This window comes from Phalaenopsis equestris, unplaced genomic scaffold, assembly GCF_001263595.1.
Source record: "Phalaenopsis equestris unplaced genomic scaffold, ASM126359v1 Scaffold000002, whole genome shotgun sequence".
Lineage (NCBI taxonomy): Eukaryota > Viridiplantae > Streptophyta > Magnoliopsida > Asparagales > Orchidaceae > Phalaenopsis > Phalaenopsis equestris.
Window position 1 is genome coordinate 66,062,788 of NW_018164444.1, and position 25,893 is coordinate 66,088,680.

The 25,893-nt window shown below is 35.2% G+C and overlaps 2 protein-coding genes across 3 annotated transcripts; both read left to right on the forward strand.

Moving 5' to 3' along the window:
* Nucleotides 1-131: 131 nt before the first annotated feature.
* On the forward strand, nt 132-14,608 carry LOC110037189 (BEL1-like homeodomain protein 9). Its single transcript, XM_020741777.1, has 4 exons — nt 132-1,182; nt 10,390-10,796; nt 13,046-13,106; nt 13,939-14,608. The coding sequence occupies exons 1-4, from the start codon at nt 400-402 to the stop codon at nt 14,365-14,367; spliced, it is 1,680 nt and encodes a 559-aa protein (XP_020597436.1). The 5' UTR covers nt 132-399; the 3' UTR covers nt 14,368-14,608.
* A 3,467-nt stretch (nt 14,609-18,075) lies between these two features.
* Nucleotides 18,076-25,635, forward strand: LOC110033972 (probable serine/threonine-protein kinase PBL19). 2 transcript variants are annotated; one of them, XM_020738169.1, is made up of 5 exons: nt 18,076-18,268; nt 19,337-19,753; nt 22,319-22,579; nt 24,638-24,760; nt 24,907-25,635. In XM_020738169.1, the coding sequence occupies exons 2-5, from the start codon at nt 19,373-19,375 to the stop codon at nt 25,432-25,434; spliced, it is 1,293 nt and encodes a 430-aa protein (XP_020593828.1). In that variant the 5' UTR covers nt 18,076-18,268; nt 19,337-19,372; the 3' UTR covers nt 25,435-25,635. The 2 variants fall into 2 exon arrangements, with proteins under 2 accessions (XP_020593828.1, XP_020593834.1); XM_020738175.1 differs by lacking the exon at nt 18,076-18,268 and adding an exon at nt 18,601-19,228.
* Nucleotides 25,636-25,893: the final 258 nt, after the last annotated feature.

Genomic DNA, 25,893 nt, shown 5'->3' on the forward strand with positions numbered 1-25,893 from the left:
TATATAAATAATTTTAATATTTATATTTATTACATCATATAAATAAATATTAAATTTACACATAAAAAAATAAAGAAAAGGTAAAAAATAAAGGCTTTTTAAAATGGTGGCGTGTAGCAGGATGCGCGGAGGCAAAGCTTCGACGCTTTAGCTGCAGGGCTTTTGCCACTTTCGCGCTTCATGTGATCTCCTTTTGCCTACGAATCCCCCCACCAGTCCACCTTCTCCTTGTCCTCTTCCTCCCACACTCCCTCCATCTTTGCACGTATCCTCCCAACCCTCACCTCTTCGTACCTCCCCAAAACCCACCCCATGGCATCCTCCCCCTCTCCCAAATTTCCTACCTAGCCCCCACTCTCTCCCCAAACCCCTCCCGTCGCCTCCCCTGGCACCGCCGGAATGTTGCCCCACGTCGCCCAACACATCCGCCGCGAAAAGCTCCGCGTTCAGCCATCCTACGATCCCTCCACCCCTCCCCCTCAATTAGACTTCTCCGCCCCCGATTCCTCCTTCTTCAACCCCTTCGAACCCTCCTCCGCTGCTTGGAAACCCGATTGGATTCTCCCCTGCTCCGCCGAATCGCATTTTCCTTCTTTACCCTTTAACCCTTACTCTTCTCTCCACGAAGCGATGAGCTCCTCTACCCCAACTTTAGCGAGCCAAGCCGGATCTGATTTGTCGCCTCTTCCTCCTCCCCCGCGCTTCGATACCGGTAACGAACTTCTTCTTCTTCCTAGCTACAACTCAGGATCGGGTTGGACGACGAAATCTTACTCCGATACTCAGAGGCTATCACTCTCCCTAGCTTCCAACCCGCCGCAGGAGATTCATCCAGCGCAGCTCGGCTCAATCGGCGATAGATGGCTTCCGATTCAAGGAATCGGTGGCGGGCGTCAAGCCGCCGGCCCCCTCGGCCCTTTCACCGGCTATGCGGCGATATTGAAGAGCTCTAGGTTCTTGAAGCCGGCGCAGCAGCTGCTTGATGAGTTCTGTGGCCTGGTCAGTGGAGCGAGGGTTGGGAAGGATAATGATAGCAGTAGTTCGCTGGCGATCTCGTCTCCTTCTCTTCAGAGTTCGACGGAGATTGCAGGTGTTGAAGGAAGCGGTGGTTGCCATGGTGGTGAGATTAAATGGCCGGAGTTTGAGCAGAAGAAAGCTAAGCTGCTTTACATGCAGGAAGAGGTAAAATAGTACGGTAATTACTTACTTAATTAATTAATTTTGTTCTTCTCAGCCCTTCAGGTGGTTTAATGACTCCATTAATTTCGACACGCAGATGTGATATTGTCTGTCAGGAATATTCTTGTTTTTATTTTGTTGCAGGCGTAGGGCTAGCTCCATGAAATAGAGAGTGCTATGAACATTGGCATTGATTCATTATATTTGTCATTAATATACAGTGGATGTACTTGAAGGAGTAGTAATGGAAGGTGATGATATTACATTATAATATTTAGATTGGCTCCATTCTCTAGGGTTTACTGTGGCAAAAAAAAAAGAAGAAGAAAACATCGCGTAATTTTTGACATATTTTATTGAAATTTATTACATTTGAAGGAATGGAGGTATATTCAACATTTATAATTAACGATGGGTTTAAGATCTAATTTGAAGAAGTGCATAATATAATGATATAGATTTTAGGTTTGGTGGTTGTAATGTATCCGTTAGAAGTAATTGTTTTGGGTGTTTGATATTGATGTCTGAAGCCTACTAAAATTTACTATATTTGGATGATTGATTCCTTTTGTTGAAATGGTGTCTGCTACTGCTTTTTTTACTTTGAAGTACAGACATATTTCGGTAATTGATTATAATATATGATTTTACAATTGTAATATTTTGGAAGTTAAATATTTTTATTCTAGTTTAAGGGAACATGAGAATTCTATTGCTTTTGAATGTCCTATTAATTGGCTGAAGAATTGTATCCACCATTTCTCTTTTTGGTTTTGCATGTTTATTTAGAAATGTAAGTAGAAGTTACTTCATTTCCCTTTCCGATATCCTATTTGTATTTGGTATTCCATTTATAGAATTTATCATTATTTAGTTGATTATATTTGAAGATATCATGACAGTAAGCATTAATCAGGTTGTTAAAACCTATAGTGCTGCAACATTTTATTTTTAGGTGTATACATCAATAGTGCTTGATGCTAATGTGGTTCATCAGATAATGTGGAGTAGTGCTAAGAAATGAAGGTCAAACATCATGTTAAAATTGGGACCAACTTCTTTTTGTTCAAAAATAGTTTTTGGATGAAATAAATGAGCATCCTAATGAGCTAAGTTTGAATGCAATTGAATTTGAATTAGATAAGGCTTTGATCAAATAGGGTTACAAATAGATTTGTTTTTTGCAGGTGTACATTTGGATTTTTACCCTTTATTATATGTTTTTTTATTTACATGCTTTTATATAAGTTGACTGGTAATTATGTGTAATTGTGGTCCATTTATTTCTGTAGTGCAAATAATTTGAGTTGAAGGTTGATAAAAGTTAAAAACTACGATCGATTTATGCCTTAAGTTTGCTAAAAATGATGCTAATGTGCCTTCATGTTTAGATTTAAGTAAAATTGTCTCAAAGGTTTAAGATCACTTGAACATTGGATTTTTTTTTCACGGCCTGACCCGTAGTTTAGAATTAAATAAGACGGGAATAGACAGTCGGATTGTGAGAATTGAATTTTTTCATATCTATTTTTTAGAACTAGCTATTAATAAATGAAAGAGACATTAATCAATTTAAATTAAAACAGTAAAGTTATGTTTATCGATATTAGTTTTTCATGTTTTTTATAAATATTCTCTTATATTGTTCATCTGTTTATTAATTAAATTAATCTGAAATATTAGATTAAAAACAACGACAATCTAAACAGACCAGTGAATACTCTTACTTCTAAACTACCGTAATACAAGGTAAAACAAAGTAATATGCATTTCATTTAAACTTTTTAGTAAATCAATATAAACATCTGACTTGTTCATCAATGAATTTTACTATATCAATATCATTATATTTCTGTAAAACCGTCATAGGAGCATCATCTAAAAATTGTATAAATTAAGACACATTAATATCAATATTCTTTTCTATGTACATGCACAAGTAACTCAGTTTTTTTACACCAGTATGATAAATGAGTGACTTCATCATAATCAGTTATACACATAAAAACTGTCAACATAAATATATTATTCATGTGCTCATCGCTTTCAATTCTGCATATTATATAAAACACACACTAATGTGTGATATTAACCAACTATTAATAAATGAAAGAGACATTAATCAATTTAAATTAAAACAGTAAAGTTATGTTTATCGATATTAGTTTTTCATGTTTTTTATAAATATTCTCTTATATTGTTCATCTGTTTATTAATTAAATTAATCTGAAATATTAGATTAAAAACAACGACAATCTAAACAGACCAGTGAATACTCTTACTTCTAAACTACCGTAATACAAGGTAAAACAAAGTAATATGCATTTCATTTAAACTTTTTAGTAAATCAATATAAACATCTGACTTGTTATTCAATGAATTTTACTATATCAATATCATTATATTTCTGTACAACCGTCATAGAAGCACTATCTAAAAATTGTGTAAATTAAGACACATTAATATCAATATTCTTTTCTATGTACATGCACGGGTAACTCAGTTTTTCCACACCAGTATAATAAATGAGTGACTTCATCATAGTCAGTTATACACATAAAAACTGTCAACATAAATATATTATTCATGTTCTCATCGCTTTCAATTCTACATATTATATTAAACACACACTAATGTGTGATATTAACTAGCTACAAACATTTATAACAATATGTGGATAAAGAAAATAATCTCAATTAGAATAAATCATGTGCAAATGTCATTGACTGCAAAACAATTAAGAAGAAATAAATTATTACTATAAATTAAAGGTACGAGTACACATCTTGATGTCGATTAATTTGCTATTTGATTTGTCTTCAATTTATTTTAACCTCCAACACTTTTTAAAATTTAAGCCTACAATAAATGAGCATAAAAATTAATTTATTATTTAAAATATTTACTTCTTGTAATTTAAGTGTTAAAATTTTATAAATGTTTTCTCTTATATAATACTAAACATATATTATAAGTATTAAATTTTTATTAAACCTTTTAATAAACTTATAAAAACTCGTCTTAACCTATCAATTGAAGCCCTAACCACGCGGACATTTCTTCCTGCAATTGAATCACTTTCTGCTCCCTTGCAGTTGGCTCCCCCTCGCGCGAGTCTTTACGTCGACGCCTCCCTCTATTTGGCAGCAGCGCATGAGCATCCGAGAGTGCTTCTTCCCGCAACGTCGAGTCCTTCGACCGACATTGAATCTTCCTCCATTGCTCGACACAGACGTCAATACTTCCTCGGGCCTCCTCTTCGCTGACTAGTACATCTCCCGCATTGTCCTCTCCTTCACACACCCCTCGACTCCTAAGTAAGTGAATCTTGATTTTGTCGTGTCGTTTTATAGGTGAACTCATCGCGTAGGCTTTAGTTCCCCTTGTTTCAACCTCCTGACTGTTCAATTTATCTCCAATTTTTTCAGCTATCCGACCCTTTCGATTCATCTCGCCTTTGCTTGACTTCTCAAATCCACATCTTTAGTTTTCTCATTTCCTCTTCCCTAGTCATAGAAATAAGATATTATATGTTTTTGGTCTTCGATTCAATTAGGATTGAATTCAATATGTTGATTGATAAGCTAGCCTTGACTAGAGTCAAACTTGAATTGAGCTAATCTGGATTAACGCTAGCTGTAACTTGAGATTGAATTGAAGTATTCGAATTTATAATGTGTGAATGCGCATATACATTTATTTTTTATGTACTTTGTTTCGAATGGAATTATTTCCATCTATCTATACATTAATTAATATCTCAGGGGTTTTTCATTCGTATTATAGTGTATGAATGGTCACAGTTCTAGTGGTTGATTGATTGTGCAATTTAGTAGTAAAGCGTTTTTCATTCGTGAGGCGAGGCGTAAGCTTCAAGTTGGGGGGAGGGGGGGGGGGGGGGGGTAAGGTTGACATTAAGAAATCCTAGGATAGGGTTAGGGTTGGGTTCGCTCTAACATCAAATGATACCAAAATTAATCCAAATCACGACCAATCCACAAATTTATTGTAGAGTTCAAAAATTACAACGACGAATCTTCAACATAAAACAACACACATACAAACGGTATGTGACAATGAAGACACTGCAAATTTAAAAAAAAAAAAAACCATTACAAACACAAATGGCTCTCTAGTGGAGAACGACAGACCTGAAAGGGTGGAAGGATGTTGTGATTGTGTTGTAAAGTGGATGGCAGCTGGTGATTGTGGCGCTATATAGTGTAGGAATAATTGGAGCTGCTGGAAGGAGACTAACCACAAGTGGTGTCGGCATCAAAGGGAGTAGGAGCGGTGACAGTGAATTGGACAATAATAGGAATAGGTGTATGGGGACTAGACAATAGCAGTAAGAGTAGGCAGTGGGCTGGACAACAACAGAAACAAGCTTTGGAGGGGCTGACAACAGCAAGAACCGACTTGAAAGGGCTGACAACAAAGACATACCTTGGAGGGCTGTCAGTAACAGGAAGCTCGACTACAGTGGTTGGGACATGAGAGATCAGGTTTGGAGAGTGGGACTCGCGGCCATATTAGAGTAACCAATTTGAGAGCATGCATATAACATATTTTATGAGTTTGATTTTTTGTTTTTTTTATTTTGAAAGAGCTTATGAAAAAGTGGAATTCGCGACCATTTTAGATTAACCAACTTGAGAGCATGCATACAACATATTGATGAATTTGTTTTTTTTTTTTGAAAGGGCTTATAATTTCAATATATGGACATGATTTTTAGAGCAGTTTATCACAAACAAATTTTTCTCAAGTCACCAGTGCAACTTTAGCGCTCTTCTTAAGCACTAAATCAACCTAACACTTCCAACGCTTGGATTTAGAAGCACAAAAATCTTTAGAAAAAAAGTTAAAGAAGTTTTTGAAGAAACAAACACTTCACTAAGGAATGTGAGATTACACACTTGGTTGTTTAGAAACTTTGGATGGTTACAATTGAGGGGAAGGGACTTCTATTTATAGTCCTCCCCAAGCTCTAGAGAACTTTCTAGGTTACATTAAAATGAACTAATTTCTAGATAGTTCTACATTTCCCTTTTAATCTATACATGATTCTAGAGCTTTCTATCTTATCCTAGAGTTTTTGTTAAAGATTTCTCCTTCCAACATTCTCTAGAGTGCGGCGGAACCTTCTAGAATCTCTTTGTTTGCTCTTCTCTTTCCGGCCATCTCTAGAATCTTCTTTCCCATGGTTGGCTTGTTAACTACTTTTAAGATGACAGTGTGACACTCTCCCCCACTTAAGCTTACAATATCCTTATTGCACCTTTCCATTGATACTGTTGGATATTTTCTTTATTACGATGACGATGTATCTTCATGTTCGCACTGGCCTCACTATCAGGTAATCATTTCCATTCAATGAGGTATTTCTTATAATTTGGTGCCCCTTCTTGGTGATTGGCCTGATCAACATGTATTTCATTCTCTTTCTTATCAAAAGAAGTGATCATTGTTGTTGGTATTTGGTTAGGGATTCCTCCTAATGTATCTTTTCTACGCTGTCCATCTCTTTTTTTTGGTAGCCCTTTGTATAGTCCTTGTAGTCTTAAGCAGTGACACTCGGACCAACTCCCTTTGTTTACCCTCAGACTTGGTAAAACTTGAAAATTGTTGGGCTTATTCATTCATAACCGGTTGTTTGGAAGAGTGGAGATGCAGTAAGAATTCATGGCTGGCAGCTTAGTCCTTAGCTCTAAGCTATTCTGATCTTGGTCTTTTTTTCTTGGTGGTAGCTCCTTTGGTAATTCTGTAAGTGACACTTTTTTTAACTTATATATTATCATTGCTACCTCTCTTGGTATATCTTCTTGGATCTTTCGTTCTTCATTATTTGAGTCATAAAGAATAGTTAAGTAGTTTTCCTCTTCCTGTCAGTTACCTTTCGTGAATTGAATGACATATAACATTTTAGTTTCTTGCTTGTTAGCCCTTCTTGTTGGTACTAGGCAAACTTGATTGTTTTCCATGATGCATATGCTAATGGCGAAGGTTATTGGGAATGCATTTACTTGATCCAAAGAATCTAGCCTTAGAACAACTTCAAAATCACTTAGGAATGACAGAGAAGTCCAATCTACCTAACCAAGCCCCAATATTAGTCTTTACTCGTTTGGCTATCCCATGAATTGGCCTTATTGCTTGTAGCCATATCCTTTGTGCTTTTTCAATGGAAATGTTGTGAGAACCATCTGTGTCTAAAATTGCTCCGATAGTCTTTCCACCTATTAAAATCTCCACAAAGAGTAAATCTTTCTTGTGGTTTTGTTGAAGTTTGCATCCCATTCAGCAATTGCATAGACCCTACTTGTGCTATAATATTATCTCTTCTTGCCTCTTTCTTTTCATGATGACTTGCTTGTATAGCGTTTAAGGCTGAGGACAATCCCTTGCCCATTGAGACCCATCACAAAGGAAGCAATTGTTATATGACTTGTTTTTGTTATCTTTTTGTTTTCATTTGAATTTACCCTTGAATGAGGATGATTCGTAACGAGTCTCTTCTTTGTGTTGGCCCTTATTTCCCTCACCTTTGACGTAGGCACTCTTCTCATCTCTTGGCATTGTGGATTCCTTTGCGTGGTCAATGAAGCTCTCAACTAAGGCAATGAGAGTAGCGTGGTTTTGCACTCCACGCCTTTTAAGCTCCATCTTTGCCAATGGTTGCAGTCCATTCATAAAGTTGAAGAGAACAACCTTGTCTGGCATGTGAGGTATTTCAAAAACCAAAATAGTGAACTCATTAATGTATTCCAGAATCGATCTTGCTTGTTTTAGCCTTCGCAATTGGACTCTAGCCTAATCCTTCACATTCTCATGATAAAATTGTCTTTTGAGTTCTTGCTTGAAGTAATCAAAGGTAGATATGGTGCGCACATTTCTCCATGTCTGGTCGCCTTCTTTTCCGCAATAGCATTGCGTTGTTGGTAGGGTTGTAACCGAGCCGAGCTTGAGAGAGCTCGTGTTCGAAATCAACTTGTGTTCTAAATTGACTTGCTAAAACTAATTGAAAAAAATATATGTAGGGTGTTGGATTCAAACCTGCATCAACACTGAGTAATAGAAGACGTAAAACTACATGACCTTACGAGCTGTTATGATTTAAACTTAGATATAAATTTATATAATATATTATTATTTAAATAATATATATAATATATTATTATATAAATAATATAAATAATTTCTTTTTTTTTAGCTAAAACTAGCCGAACATGAGCGAACAAAGGGTTGATCATGTTCGGCTCGTTAATAATTCGAGCTTAAAAAATTTGTGTTTGGCACGTTTACTTAACGAACGAGACGAACAAGAGTTATTCAACGAGCTGAATACGAGCTTTTTGCAAACAAGCTTTTTTGGCGGCCTTAGGTGTTAGAGAAATAAAGAGTCTTCATCGGTAATACCTAATCCTCCAAAATTTTGCTGAAGTCCCAATAAGAAGTTGTCTACTTCTTTGGCATTGCGAGCTCCTCCAAAACTCTTAGGCTTTGGCACTTTGATACACTTGGCTTCGAATGTATGGTGATTGATTGTTGTCGTTAGTATTCACTTGCATAACGATACCTCTTCAAGCATCTCCTTCAAGCTGCCGCGTATGTTTTTTTTTTTCTCTCCTTCATGAGATCGTTGTACATCATGGAGCTCCCCCATTAGGTCTTCTTGCATCTTCGCCAATTGGTCTTTCAAGGATCCAGTTGGAGCATCATATCTCTGATCGTGGAATGGATGGTCATGTCCTCTTCAAAATCGTCCACCTTCTGGCCTAGATCATTTATCTGGCCTCCATGGCATTCATAGCCTCCTCAACCCAAGCAAGTCGTGAATCAAAGCCATATTTGAGAACCTTAGACCTCCCATATGGTTTGGATGCAGCGGGATCCCGTTGTTCCTCACGGCCTCGTCTTTGTTGAGCTGGTTTCACATTTTTTGGCTCGAACTCCATGACATGATCTTTGAGATTTTTTGTCATTCCCTTAATCTTCGCTCGGATATCAACTATCACGATCAAACTTCTCTCAAGTCACCTATGCAGCTTTAGTGCTCTTCCCGAGCACTAAATCAACCTAACACTCACAATGTTTGGACTTGGAAGCATCAAGCTCTCTAGAAAAGAAGTAAGGAGAAGTTATTGAAGAAATGAATACTTTAATAAGGAATGAGAAACTACACACTTCGTTGCTTAAAAATTTTGGATTGTTACAAATGAGGGCGAGGGGCTGCTATCTATAGTCCTCCCCAAGCCCTAGGGAATTTTCTAGATTACATTAGAATAGATTAATTTCTAGATAGTTCTACATTGCCCATTTAACATATACATGATTTTAGAACTTTTTAGGTTATCCTGGAGTTTTCCTTGAAGCTTTTTTCTTCCAACATTCTCTGGAATGCGGCGGAACTTTCTAGAGTCTCTTGGATTGCTTTCCTCTTTCTGATATTCTCTAGAATCTTCTTTTCTATGGTTGGCTTGCTAAGTATTCTTAAGATGGTGAAGTGAGACACTCTCCCCCATTTAAGCTCGCAATGACGTCATTGCGCCTTCCTCCTGATATTGCTGGATCTTTTCTTTGCAATTCAGGTCAGTGAGAAAAGTTTTTTCTTGTCTTAACACTTGATTTTAAATCAGTTCATCTCACCTACATGCTCCTCTGCATGTGTAAAACAACTTGGAAGAGAATTCTAAATTTCAATTATGGTCACGTTACATATTTTTGCTGAAAATCATCATAAGTTTCATGAAGGTGGGTGGGATCATATCGGTGTCATTTACTTTCTTTTCAGCCTATTTTAGCGTTTTGTGGCTTGATTTATTTGTGTCATGACGAAATTCTTGTCAATTTATGTTGAATCCAAAAGTGATATAAACCTGTTCTAAAGGTTGGGCTTCGTTTGATTAAATGCAGTGGACATGGGATTTTAGGATAATCTCACATTTCTATTTGCTCTATTTTTTTTTTTTTTTTTGAATTTCTATATATTTTCTTAATCAGGTTTCCAAATTGTCCAATTTGAGTATTGTCAATCCAGTTATATTGAATTTTCAGATATATTTAAAATATATTGATTTCAATTCTTTCATGGGTGCCTTTTTTCTATTTGTTAACATTAAATGACATCTTGTTCTAATATCTCGCATCTCATTTTTGTTTACTTCTCATGTTTGAATGGATAGATTATAATCATCTGTATTTTCTTAGGTTTGCAAAAGATATAAGCAGTATCACCAACAAATTCAAATGGTGGTTTCCTCGTTTGAATCCGTCGCCGGCCTGAGCTCAGCCACACCTTATGCTTCCCTAGCCTTAAAAGCTGTTTCAAAGCATTTTCGATGTTTGAAGAGCGCAATATCCGATCAGCTCAGGCACGTATGTAACATCCTCGGCGAGGAGATGATGGCTTCGTCTCCTTGTTCCAGTCGAAATGACACCTTGACAGTTTCAAAGCTAAAATACATCGCCCAGAGTGTTCGACGGCAGAAGGGCGGTGGTGACAGCAGCATCAGCTTCTCGGATAACAGCCACCCCATATGGCGGCCTCAGAGAGGCCTTCCTGAGAGAGCAGTGTCCGTTTTGAGAGCATGGTTGTTTGATCACTTCCTTCATCCGTAAGTTGCACTATTTAACCTTTTTTGTTGCATGTTTATCCTTTTGTGTGAAGATTTAAAAATATGATTGACTCACATTATTTTATTGGCTTAAGCTTTGAAGTTAAAAACGAACCCTTTAGCTCCACACTGCAGGACAAAAGATTAACATATCATTTTATTCTTGCAACAAGTTTTCTAAATTCCTAGAAATATTGGGTATAATTAGCACACATATAATATTTTTGAATTACCGAATCACACTTGCCATGATTAAACCATTGAGTATTTAATAAAAATGAAAAACATGAGTTGGGGTTTTAGTGTGATTTTTTATATTTGATTGAGAATTTGAAAAATAGATGAAAGTGAGTGTTATATTTGTAAATAGTGATTTTTCAAGTGTTGTGTATTTAATTTCTCTTTAATATTATAGCTAAGAATGATGCAAGTCACTTTGGATAACATAGGTTATTTCTATCAACAGTAAGTTATTTATCCCAAGGGGCTGTTTGGTAGCCGGATTTGAGCAGAATTTACGCACAACTTACATAAAATCAGCCAAACAAAAAAAAATTGGAGAAATTAAATCCTCACTTCTCTAGATCCAATTAACCTTCCTCTCGGTTTAACGTAAATTCAAATTCATTACATCTGATTATTCTATGGATCTAACATAGTTAGTTTAGGAAGAAAATCAAAAGAAAGAAATTATGCCAATTACGGTAAACAAATCTAATAGGTTTAACCTTAAATTGAACCAAACACCTTATGGATTTACAACATTTGGAATCGGATTTACTAAATTCTGTTCAACATAAATCTTAAAGACAGCCAAACACCTAAATATTTTATCTTTGGAAAAATAATTTATTTTCAGGAGTTGTAGAATGTGTTTATAAGTGGGTAGAAGATGAATGTCACACTCTGCGTATAAATGTCACATCTAAGTCAAACATGAGTCTCAGCGCGTAAATGTATTGATTTTTTGGTTTGAATTTATTGCACATCACACCAATTTAAATGTAAATCTATCTTCGGGTGTTCATATTACTATTTTAATCTATTTTTTATTAAAATTTTTATTATATTTTATAATCTTAAAAGAGATTTATCATTAACATTGTCCTTTACATACGCTATAATCATTTTAAGATTTTTATTGCATTTTAATTTGAATGAAAATATGTGAAATTAGCTGAAGAGTGGATGGCTGGCTAAAAGAATTAGTCCTATGATTTTTTAAATAGAGGGTCGACGTAGTCCTTTGTTAGGAGTAAGGTTCTAGAAATCGAACTGGACATTAAATCATTAGTAGGAGAGGTTCAAGATTCAAAGGTTTCTCGTGATTCAACTGGATGACTTAATAAATAAATCATAAATATATAAATATATTTAAAAATGACAATATATAAGATTTACATAATACTCAATTTCTATGTATCTAAATATCTAATACCTAAAATTCAATTTTAACATGTCATTTTATCTATGCATGAAAAATATATTGATGATTTTGGTGGTATAAATGTAAAAAAAAATAGAGTTTAGGTGTTAGATATGTAACTAAATAAACTTGGGTGGTATGTATGTAAATTGAATCTCTTTGTGATAATAATGTTTTTGATTTGATAAGAGTGATTTGCGTGGTATAAATGTGAAAGATAGAGTTTAGGCGTTAGATATGTAAATTACATAAAATTGATGGTATATATGTGAAAATATAATTTTCAGTTTAGGGGTCAAACTGATCAGTTTTTCCTGGTTCAAAGTCAGTTTGAACCGGTTCAATCTCATTTGATGCCGAAGGTAGACCGAACTCGACTATCGGCCAATTCGATCCGGTTTTACACACAGGTTAGGACTATTTCAACTCATCTTTAAGGAGTCTATAATTAAATTTACATTTTAATAGATTGGAATTTTAAATAGATTGGAATTAAAATGATCCTCCCCAGATTAATCACGATTATGGGGTGATTTTTAAGGTAGACCGAACTGGACTATCGGCCAATTCGATCCGGTTTTACACACAGGTTATGACTATTTCAACCCATCTTTAAGGAGTCTATAATTAAATCTACATTTTTATAGATTGGACTAAAATAATCCTTACCAAAATAGTCACGATTATTTTGACACTTTTCTTATTTTCTATAATAAACTGTAATTTTTCAAACAACTAAGTTAAATATTGAAATTTAAAATTAAATTTATATTGGGAATTCAACTTCACTCTTTTCTATAAGTTCTGTAATTTGGTTTTTTAGGTATCCAACTGATACTGACAAGCACATGCTGGCAACTCAGACAGGGCTGTCCAGGAACCAGGTAACTTCTCTCTTTGATGTCTCTTCTGCTCATTTTTATGGTTTTTGTTTGGAAGATTTGCATGCAGACCATTAAATTCATATGTATTTACATATCTAATACCAAAACTTTTAATTTTTACATATATGCCCATCCTAACCCAAGCATTAAAAGGCGCATTCCATTTTTCTAGAAGTAAAATAATGATGCTTTTGAAATATTTGGCTGGCATAAATATGAAAAACGAAGTTTAGATGTTAGCTATCTAAATACGTAGGAATTGGGTATTATGTATGTAAATGCCCCTGTTTGTTACGCTGGTTCCACTTCTGATATCAATTTGGTTCAAAACCTTTGATTATTGGAAAAACGAGTGTTGACTTAAGGTCAACTTTGATGTGCTGTATTTATTGGAAACTGAACTGAGTTTTGACTTGAGTCAATTGGCCTGGTACAATGGCTATAGCTACAGGTTTTCTGAGAACTTTCCCATTCATAGCATTTATTCGTCCTGTAACCTTTTTGACAAACAAAAGTTTACGGAGCACAAAGATTTTAGGGTGCAGTTTGACTACAGTTTTCTTGTTGACTATAGTCAGAAATTAGCCAAACTGTTACACTCCATGTGAGATTAGAAACATAGTAATTCTAAATCTTTTTTCTTCAGAAATCATTGTCAGGGCAGCAAAAATATGTTTTTGTATTAGATTTATATGCTTTATTCGCTCTGTATTAGTATCTACATGGAGCAATATCTTGGCGAGGATGAAATATTTTCGGTGAATTTACATGCATTTCTCAGAATTTTTAGAAATTTAATTGGCATCACATTTTATTGTATTTCACAATGCAGGTCTCGAATTGGTTCATCAATGCGCGAGTCCGATTGTGGAAGCCGATGGTTGAAGAGATCCACACGCTCGAGACTAAAGGAATCGCGGGAATGGACCTGAACTCTTCAACCAAAACCATCCACCAAGCTTCGATCAATCAACAATTGGAAGCACAGTCGAGCAAACATGTTGATGTTTCTGCTTCTGGCACAGCGACCATCGAGAAGAGTTCGCATTGCTTGGAGCAGTGGCATCAGGAGAAGAGGTCCAGGATCGAAGATTGCGCCATGGATGCAGGGTTGATGAGCTTCGCATACCAGGGCGGAATGGAGATCGGCAGCCTCAGTGCCGTTTCGCTAACTCTTGGACTCCGGCAAGGAGAAGACTTCCAGCAGGAGCAGCAGATGAGGCATTTTGGACATCAAATGCTTCATGATTTTGTGGGCTGAGATGTTTTGGTCTCTAAGTGTGTTCTTTGTATCTATCTTATGTTAAGTAATGAAGGAATTGGGTTTCAATGGTATGATGTGATATTGATTACAGATCATTTATATGAGAGGTAGTGCTGGTTTTAGGGGGAAGTTAGGTGTGGGGGGAGTAGATTCATCCTTTGTATATTGTTAAAAACTTTTTGTCCTAGTTCCCCCATGGAAGTCGCCAAGCTATTGATGATCATTCAAGGTTTCATTATTCTATTTAGAAAGTCCAAATCTTCCATATTACATAAAAAATACAGCTATTTTAATGTTTAGAAGGTAAAATATACCTTTTAGTGTGTGGATAAGTAAAAATTATTCCGTGCGGACACCGCATGCAGAGATGCATCTCTGCTGTGTTCGATCTCCGCTGTCCATCACGGCTTCAGTGAGATTTTTTTTTTAAAAAAAAAATTGAAAGGTCTTACTAAAGTGGTGGACGGCGGAGATCGGACACAGCATCTATCTCTCCATACGGTGTCTGCACGGAATAATTTTTGTTGGATAAGAGGGTGTAAATATGTAAAAATTAAAATTTATACATAGAAATTTAATGATATGTATTTAACTCTTCCTTCATTACAAAAGTCTTTATAGCTTTCAACGTTTTTGGTTGGATGGTAGTCGTTTCGGCAGATCAAAGCTTTTGTTACGACTCTTGGAATATTGGGCGGAAGATGATAGATGGGATGTTGGGTCTAGTGTTAAATAATTAATAGCAAATAGAGGAGGTATAGAGATTATTAAATAAAGAATGATGAGAATAGGATAGAAGAAAGATTTAATAGTTAGATGAAGCACCATGAGCGCTAAACTATCCCAATGCTCAACATTCATCTCACAAACAAAAGAAAAAAAACATTCTAAATATCATTCATGTCTAAAGAAGGATTTATAGTTATCTATATATTATGAATGAAGGCATGACATTATTTAATGTGCTTAAGTAAATTTTAATATAAATATCATTGATACCTTATCAGCAAATTTGTATCATTTGATATTAATCTGGAGGCGTGAAATGAATTTCAAGCATTTTCTTAACGAGAAATATTGACACTCAAATAAAAATCACTCAACACTTCGATTTTAACAAACATACAATCAAGCCGACCGACTCGACGGGTCGGACCCAATTAGATTCATTGATTTATATTAGATCAACTTTGGTTGTCAAATGAATTAAGTTGTTAAATAATTTTTTTAAAGTTTTTGATGGTCAATTGGATTCTAAATTTGACAACCATATAGTTGAATCGATGAACAACTCCAAGAAATTCCTTTGCATTTTCTTGATTTTCCTCTAGAAAATGAGAATGTTGGGGCCGGAGACGATAAGGTAGAAGAATAAAGTGAAAAAATAAAGAGGGTGAGGAGGGAGGAGGGAGGAGGAAGGAGGAAGAAACATCCAAAAACCCCCTCTCAACTCTCCCTCAGCAAGAGATGATCAGGAAGAAGAAGAATGAAGAATATGAAGAAGGAGAAGAAGAGATCCTTCACAACTCTCCAAAAGCTCTCAAGAACTCTCTCAGCGCTCTCCTCAGGCCTCCACAAAATGAAAATGACGATCCCCTGATTTTCGCACGACTATGCCCGCTTAACCTATTTATTATGCACCACGCAATGAATCAATGACACTTACCGCAAATTGTAATGGGTTGGCTCCCACTTCTTCCTATTTTTGGGTTAAAAACCATGAAATGGGGTGCAATGGAAGTTTATCCAATGAGTTTTAGGCGAAGAAAATGGTCCACTGGGTCAAATTGTCGCATTTCGAAACTTCATCGCTCGAGCGCTGAAACGGGCGCAAAAAGCGCCCGTTGATCTCTTTACGACATTTCCCTATCTGGTACAAAGCGGCCACAGTGGTGTAGAAGTGGATTTGACTCGGTTTGGTGAATGTCACAAAAATAAAATTGGGCGCTTAAGCGTCCTGGACGGGTGCTTCAGTACCCATAGGCCAATATCACGATCATCTTTATCGCAGAAAAAGAGGCAAACTCAAAAGCGCCCCCATTAGAGCTTGAGCGAACATGTAGTAAGTGGCGCCTCTTTATGAGGCCCCAAACATAGCGAACTTTTGTGCCCAAGCCCATTAAGGGGGCTTGTCTCATTTACTTCTTGTGTGTGTGTGTATTCGCCAGGATTACTTTTTCTGGATCTCTATACTTCCAGAATCTCTCCAGGAGTGAAAATAAGTTATCCCCTTTTTCGGTGGACGCCAAGGTTGTGTTGTATCGAGCAAAAATCATCACCCAGGGCCAAGTATGACCCCAACGGTCAAATTTGCAATTTTGCGCATGGATGTCTGTAGAAAGGTTTTCACTGATCCGTAAGCTACGATAAACCATATATCCTTAAAATATGACCCTATAACTCAGTAACGAATAATCCAGAGGTTTCAAATTGAGAGTTTTAGTGCCAAAAAACATCTCGGGCCCATGAGCACGGGTGGGTTGGTTTGAACCAGATTTCCCGAAATGTAATTGAGAGAGCCCTGTGATTGTCCTCGCCTGTGGGAGACTCCCAATGGGCGAAACATTGTCTTTAAACACCATAATGGACATTGAATAAGTCTTGTGTCAGAATCATCATCACCCAACGGTAAGCGTCCCAAGGTAGGGCTAAATTAGTATTTATCGTAATTCCGTGCGCGATACACATATCAGGAGGTCTGAATGGATATCTTGGATTACAGGAGACAGTGAATCATGAGAAATACATTCCCACAACGTCCAAGTGGACACTCCACACATATGACATCAAAAGGGATGTCAAAAGACTTATGTACTCACAGTTACATAGTTCATTTCTTCGACTGGACCAGGCCTCAATTTTTGTTCTCTCTCCAGGTTTTCCATATAAAAATCTCGGTGTCTCGTCCAATCACTTTGCTATTAACTCTACGTGATGGATTTACATACAACGCCAAAATGCTAATTTATTACTCTACCCCACACGCAACAATCATTATGAAAAATAATTATATCATACAATCTCATATATCATGTAAAATAATATAAAAATATGGTATGAAAATAAATTTTATATTGAGCTAAATACACATTTTATTGACATTTGTGCTTTTTTTTATAATAAATATTAGATTTTTCTTACATCATTAGATTACAAATGATTGTGGATGAGATCATTATGCTTTCTACTCGAAAGTCTTTGTTAAAACTTCCCAAAAGGTGATCAACCCTTGTATTGATTTCTCCATGCCTAAAGGCTACCATGCATGTACCAACCATGCACTTAGAATAAAATTAACATCTCTATAAGCTATCATTCATGTATCTTCCATATATAAAAAAAAAGGGCAATTACATAAAACCCACCAAAAAAACTCGCTATTTACATATTAGCCCCCATTCTTTCCTCCATTTTTTAATTTCCCACTCGAATATCAAAATTCGAAGACAAACAAAAAGTAATGTTAATAAATAGATAGACATTTAATAAAAATGAAAATGATATTAATACAATTTATTAACATTAATAATAAAAGAATTTTACACATACATCACAAAACTTTTATGTATTTAGATGTCTTTAATATCTTGTTTCAAATCTAAATATATAGGAAATGTGGGGTATGCATGCAAATATTCCAATTAGTAATTTAGAAATGGTCACATCAAATAATCTCACTTGTGTCAACGTGCGGGCCCTTGCCGTGCATCTGTGGAAAGCCCGCGCTCTGACAAACGTTACACCTTCGCTATCAGGGACTTGCTCTTGCTCTTCCACTTGATACCTGGCAGATGGATCGCGTTCTGTTAGGTGATCGGAAATCGATCTCCATCTGCCGAGCATGAATTCTTTAGGGTTTTGAGGATCTTAACCCCGAGGGAGATTCCGTAGTTCGCAGGTATTATACTTTATTTGTTCTTCAGGGTTTTAAAAATGGTTAAGGGGGTGATGTTAAATTTAGCAAACACAGAGGGAATTTGTTTTATTAAGTTCAAAATCTGCAAATGAAATGTATTTTGGGGAGGATTCTTGGTGGGCTGGCGAAAACGATGTTTGTTTTAGTGCTTATTAAGTGTTAGGGTTTTCCATACCTTGGGGCGACGGTCTTTCTTCAATGATTTGGTTGGGATCCTGAGGTGAGTTCTTAAGCAGAATCTCTCTTTTTTTTATTATTTTTTTTTATTTTTTGGAGTTTCAGATTAACCTTTTTTAAAGACAAAATGAAGTATAAAGCTCTGAAAAGCCTGAAATCTTTTCGAATTGTTGCATGGGGCTGTTTTTATAAGTGTTAATTAGCTCGAAACCTCTTAGGAACAGTATGATTATGTTTTGTTAATTTGATTTTCTTTTGGTAACTTTTGTGTGAAAGCAACGTGTTAACCGATGATTTTTGTGTACTTTCTTTGATGATCGTCAGTAAAATCACTGTGGTTTTGGGGCAAGCCATTCAAAATTGAGCTTCGTAGCTTCCGCTCAACTTGCTCTTGAACTAAGGGGTGTTTGGCTGCACGGAACAGTTAAGTTAAATAGGATTTAGTAAATATGTAAATCCGGATTTATCAAATCCAAATGTGTTAAATCCACAAAGATGTTTGGTATGATTTAGGTTAAATCCCTTCGCAATATTTGGTGATTGTCTCCTCCTCCCGTCCGTGCGATGAGAGAAGCCTTCCTACTTAAAACCGTTAAATCCGCCTATTCATCAGATTTAAGAAAACTAGGATTTTGGTTGAGGAGAAGATAATGGATTTAGCGAAGTTTCGGAATTAACTCCCTGTTTTTTGCGTTTGGCAGGATTTATGTGAAATCCTAACTTAAATATCTGAAATATGATTTTCTTTGAAAGATCAAAAGGCTTGTAATTCCCTCAACACCCCTTTTTTTTCTTCTGCGGTCATAATATTTTGATTTATTAAAATAATTTGTGAAGATGTTTCCTTATATCTCTACCTATTTGATTGTGCAGAATAAGGTCTAAAATCAATCCTGGGGGGAGCTAGCTATGAAGTGCTTCAATTTCATTATATCAGAAAAGAAAGAAGATCTTCAATGCACAAAATCTTCATCAATTAGATCCTGTAGCACAACCTCGACTGATCCTGATGTCAAGAGATCAGGATCTGAGATCAGCTCATTAGCCACATCCGACACGAGCGCTGATTCGAGAAGGAGGTCTCGGTTGCAGAGTTTCTCTCAGAGAGCAAGCAATCTGCGAGTTTTTTCTGTTACTGAACTTAAGAATGCCACAAAAAGCTTTAGTCGTTCAGTAATGATTGGAGAAGGTGGCTTTGGATGCGTTTATAGGGGAACAATTAGGGGTTCTGATGACCCAAATTCTAAGATTGAAATTGCAGTGAAACAGCTAGGCCGGAGAGGGTTACAGGTGAATCTTCTTAAGGATGAAGTCTCCTGTACTGTTCTTTTCAGCTTTAGTTTTCCATGGAACTTTATAGGAAGATTTGCATACGTATCACTTAATTCTTATGTATTTACATATCTTACACCTAAACTTCAACTTTTACATATATGCCACCTTGCCTATACCTGAAAACGTGCATCTCATTTATTACAGGTTAAAATAGTGGTATTTTTGATGTGATATGAAAGATATAGCTGATATAAATGTTAAAAAAACAAAGTTTAGGTGTTATGTAAATACCTAAGAATTGGGTTTTATGTATGTGAATGCCTCGTAATACAAAAATGCAAGCTCCTTGAATAATGAAAGTAATGAAAAGAATGAAATGAAAATGATAACATACAGTAGATATAATAAAACCTAATATACAGAAAGAATCGTGAAGCTTTTCCCCACGGAGAAAGCAGTGTTTCTCATGTTGAATGAAAGTGTTACTCATCTTGCTGGTAGAGCGTTAGAAATGAGTTGCAACATCCCCAATGATTAAATGAACTTCATAATGAAGTAGGCTGGAGAGAGACAGACGAAGAGAGGGGAATTGAATTTAACTTTTTGATTCATGCAAAAAAGTAAACCTAATCAAATGTTTATATCAAAATACTAAAAAACAGGAAACCCATCCATTTGGCTAATATAAAGAAAAGCAGATTGTGTTTGTTTTGCAAGCAAATGCCGGAACAGGCTTGATAAAAAATAAAAGAAGCATTTACATACAAAGCACACAATTCTTATGTATTTACATATCTTACACCTTAACTTTCATATTTATACACACAAACTCAAATCTTTAATAACACATCAAAATTAGCACTATGATCACTTTTTAAAAGTGAAACACACATTTTCATGCATAGGTTAAAAAAGCACCAAAGTTTTATGTATGTAAATATGGAAGTTTAAGTGTGATATATGTAAATAAATAAGAATTGTGTGCTACATATATATTCATTTTATATTTTTGTATGAAGCGTTTAGTTTTATATATAAAGTTAAATGATAATAATCTGTATGTCAAGCAATATGGAGAGGTATAATTTTCAAGAAGAGTATTATCATAGAGCCTTATGGCCAGAAGGAAGGAATGTAGGGACTCGAGATTACGAAGAAGAAAAGTGGATGAGATTGTTGATATTTAAATCAACAATAAGGTTCTCTTTTTTCTCAATTATTGATAGGCAACTTTGCTCGAAAATTAAATGCTAACACTGCACTTGACCCTTTTATGCACTCAATTTCTTGAGAATTTACCAATTCCATTATAACTCATGCATATAGTGATGTTTTGACAATATCATCATTATTTGTTCAATCATAACCCAAAACCAATGATGAGGGTGGGAAATTACATAATTGTTGATGTCTATGTTTTACCTGTTAAGTTGTACCTCTTAGCATAGCTATTCCACTAGCTATGCTTGTGAAACAATTCCATTTTTATAGTTAACTCTATCTTCAGTCATAATCCTCAAGGAAGCAAGTGTAGCACTGCAATAGTAATGTGCTAATTGATTAAAAATAACACTGCCACGATAATATGTTAATTGATTTAATATATATTTTTTTTTGCTACATTTGTACTTACAAATTTTCCTCGATGTGGCATTGTTTGCTAGCTAAACAAAGTGTTGAAGAAAGCAGCATTTGGTAACATAGAGCCTGTTTGGGATCAATTTTGTTTCTTGTTTTTATTTTTTTGTTTTCTTTTGTTTTTAAAAACATGTTTGTTTAATGTATTTTTTTACATATTTTTATTTTTTGTTTCTAAAACTAAATTAACATGTTTTTGATAATACTCAAACTAAATTTTTAGTTGTTTTGAGTGTTTTTAAAAACAATAATATTTTAATCAAATATGCCAAATATATTTTGTTTCAAACCAAAACATAGATAAAATAAAATTTTAAAAATATATATAAAACAAAAAACAAAAGTGATCCCAAGCTGGCCTTTAACTTTTTTTATTAATAATATCATATGGTGCATTGTAGGCACTGATTATGTTTTTCAAATGAACTAGTAATGTAGGTGAGATGCCTAATCCAAACTCTAACATGAAACCTAAGCTTTTCATCTCCCTTTTATACTCTTGCATCCTATCCCTTACTTTAATTTCCATATTTAAGCTACTTATGTAGAACGCATTACGTTTCTCCTTACAAACATTTTTCTATTGAATTTTAAGAATCTAATATATCGTATTTTTACATACATGCTGCAAAATTCTTATATATATGATGACGGTTCAAAATATTTTATTGGCAATTATGGCAATTTCTTTAATTGAATTGAAATATGGAGTTGGAATCAAATCAAGGTGTATATATTTGTATACAATGCATTTCTCCCATCTCTTAATTATTTTATTTGCCAAACATGCAACATTTTCATGAACTTATGCAACTCCTATAATTTAACTATATGGGAATCCTAACTGGGTTAATGCTATGAAGGTGATAATGTGCTTGCGCAAATTATTAAAATATTACATGTTCAGTTAAATGATTGTTCACATTTGGTTATGATACATAGGGGCATAAAGAATGGTTGACAGAAGTAACTTTTCTCGGCATTGTTGAGCATCCAAATCTTGTTAAGTTAATTGGCTATTGTGCTGAAGAAGATGAAAGGGGGCCTCAGAGGCTTCTTATTTACGAGTACATGCCTAATAGAAGTGTTGGGGATCATCTGTTAGCCCGATCAACCATGCCTCTTTCGTGGCCGATGAGATTAAGGATAGCTCTTGATGCTGCTCGTGGCTTGTCGTATCTTCACGAAGGAATGGACTTTCAGGTACATATTCTTAGCTCAAGTTTTGTTTTGCTGCTACCCATTCCTTAGTGGTTATATTTTACCAATTTGTGCACAAAAAAAAAAAAAAAAAACAGATGCTTTCATAGGGGTATGTTGATTAATTTCTCTCTTACCAAATTAGAGGAAATTTATTTAAAATCATATAGTTTAGATGGTTTTGTCATGAATAATTAACTAGAGGAGATGTACTAATAAGATTAGAGGTAGAATGAGTGCAGAGTATTATAAAGAAAAAATGCATATTTAGGTAACATGACAGGTAGTTGTGCAAAAATACTTGTACAAATATCTCATGTAACATGCAAAAGAAATAGATGAAGGACAAGGTTCATACGGAAAGCAATAGATAGTCGGGATAAGCTAATGAAGATGTAATGATATAAGGATTTGATGCTTTGTCGTCCATTTAAATGTATGCTATTGTCTTGTCCTCATGTCTTTCTTATGTTAACTAGGCTTTTTAAGTCCCAATTATTTCTGCAATTTTAGCATTTAAACTAAATTCAATCTAATTATCTCCTTTAGCAGCAAGAATTTATATATATGTGTGTGTGTGTGTGTGTGTGTGTGTGTGTGTGTGTATGTGTGATAATAAAATAATTCAGTTCTGCAGCTGTGACTTGGTGAATTTATATATTTCCAATTTTTTCACTTCTTACTATGCCTTATAATTATAATCAGATTGAAAAATATTAACTTATTCTCGAAAAGTTTAGCTTGGCTTGCTGCAGAATGTTAAATGATTTTGAAGATGCTGTTAGTTTCATAGCCCGATCTATTAGGTTTTTGCTACAATTTTGCATTTTGCATTATGCAGCGCAAGATTTATACATTATCAGAAATAATTCAGTTCGAGGCCTGAAACAAGTAGCATTGAATGATGAGAATGTCACATTTCCTAAACATTAGTCTAGACATTAACACCCATGCATCCATAGTGCAAAAGTTTTGAAATAGAAAGAGTATTACAAAAAATGAAAATAAAGTCCTCAAACATACTCAATACTCTACTTCTGTATGTAGTTTTGGTCAGTGTTCATCTTAATCACATATATTCCTATTCACTCATTCTTATTAATCTTTTTTGCATTTTATCTAAAGTTTTCTTCATCATGCCATGACAATTGAGTGTTCGTGTTCCATGAGAAGCGGTCATTTATTTTTTTCCGTTTTTGTAAGAAAATATTGGGAGTTGGTGAGAATAAGTTATTTTCTCTATAATTATAGTAATCTTGGACTTCTCTTTTGTTTTAAGTAGTGAAAAGTTTATTAATTAAAATTTGAATCTGCACTGATATGGTAACTTCTATAAGCAATGGGCTGCACAATTCGACTCTTGAATTTATATTCCATTATATAGTATAGTAAGAGTATAAATAATTGTCAAAGGGCTGATATATAATCTTATGCTCTGTGATAGATATACATAATTGTCAAAAGAACGACTTTTGATGCCTTCCTCTCCTAGCCACTGGTTGCACTTTTAGGTAGAAAATCACAAAATCAAATTAGTAATTTAAGCTTGAGCCCGGTAGAACCAATAAGGTTTCATATGTTATTATGTATATTATGATGGCTTCGTTACCTCGCAAAACACAAGTTTTTCTTGCCATGTTCAGTTTCAACCATCCTGTGTGGATCAAACCAATCCCTTGTACAAGCATCTGCCACAAGCCTCTTGATAGCCACAAAAGGAATATTCCTAAGTTATTTTTTTAATTTTTTTATTTTTTGCAAAAATGACCCCGAGATAATGATGCATGAAAAAATTAATCGATCCCATGCAATTTTCAATGTCGTGCAACACAAGTTGTACCATTCAGTAAAAATATCGAGTCAAATCAACAGTATTCTACTGCAAAAGTGACTTTTTTTATTTCATTCATTGTTTTGTGCCTCGAGGTTATCTTTTTATGTCATAGAAGATAACCAAATGTCATTTTTCTCTCTGTTTATGTAATGAATTGCTGGTATTGAAAGAAGCAATCATCTTTGCCAATGAGAGTTGCTGATGTTGATTTTCATTTATTTTATCAGATTATATTTCGGGATCTCAAAACTTCCAACATTCTCTTGGACGAGCAGTGGAATGCTAAGCTCTCAGACTTCGGCTTGGCCAGAGAAGGCCCAGAAGAAGGTTCAACTCATGTTTCTACGGCGGTAAGTTCTGTACCAAGGAAAAAAAATGGATTATTTTATCAGATTATTGTTAATGTTTCCTTTTCTTGAAACAAATCCGATTCTTAAACTTTTTGAATATTTACATAATTTATCAAAATTAATGCCCATTTGCATTTTCCAAACAGGTCGTTGGAACGCTAGGCTATGCGGCTCCTGAATACATGCATACCGGTCGACTCACTGTCAAGAGTGACATATGGAGTTTCGGGGTTGTCCTCTACGAACTCATCACCGGCCGCAGCCCCATTGATCGCAATCGACCAAAGAACGAGCAAAAGCTCTTGGAGTGGGTTAAACCATACATCTCCGACATCAAGAAGTTCCGAATGATAATAGATCCGAGGCTCGACGTTCGCTCCTCTCTGAAATCTGCAATGCGGCTGTCGACCGTCGCGAACCGGTGCCTTGTGCGGCAGGCGAAGTTGAGGCCGAGGATGACTGAAGTTATGGAAATGTTGCAGAGAATTGTGGACGGCACATTGAATGGGGCTCCTCAGCCTCCATTGAAGCCAGTTGGGCTTCAGGAGGAAGGGTTTGAAGAGAGTAAAAAGAAGGGGTTGGATCTGAAGAGAAGGTTGAGTGAATTGAAAATGGGAGAGGGGAAGAGGTTGGTGTGGAGAAGATGGACACCAAAGCTTGTGAAAACACACTAAGTGTGGTAGTGAAGATGATGGAACAGGTTAGCTGGTTTGTTAATATTTTTGAAATGCACAAGGGTTATTTATTTTTTCTTTTATAACTGTATAATGATGAGGTGTTTGTCTGTTTCAGAATTGAATTTGGGTTTAACCTTCTTTTCATGCTGTTTTATAGTCTTGTACAGTATGCACTCACCAAATAAAAAGTTACTGTCATTTGTTTTTTTTTCAAGTGAGATGTGTATTTCTTATACAATGTATAACTGAGTAGTTTTTAATCCTATGATTTTAATCCTTTGAGTAACTTTTTACATTCTCGCACTTTAGGAAGATTTGAATTTTTAATTTGTTAATGTTTTTAATCATTCAGATTAATACTTTGAACTTTATCATTAGCATTATTTCTAATAGATCTGGTTTGATTTCACCAACTATAATATGGTGTTGACTCTTTCATAATAATAGTTTGCTTAT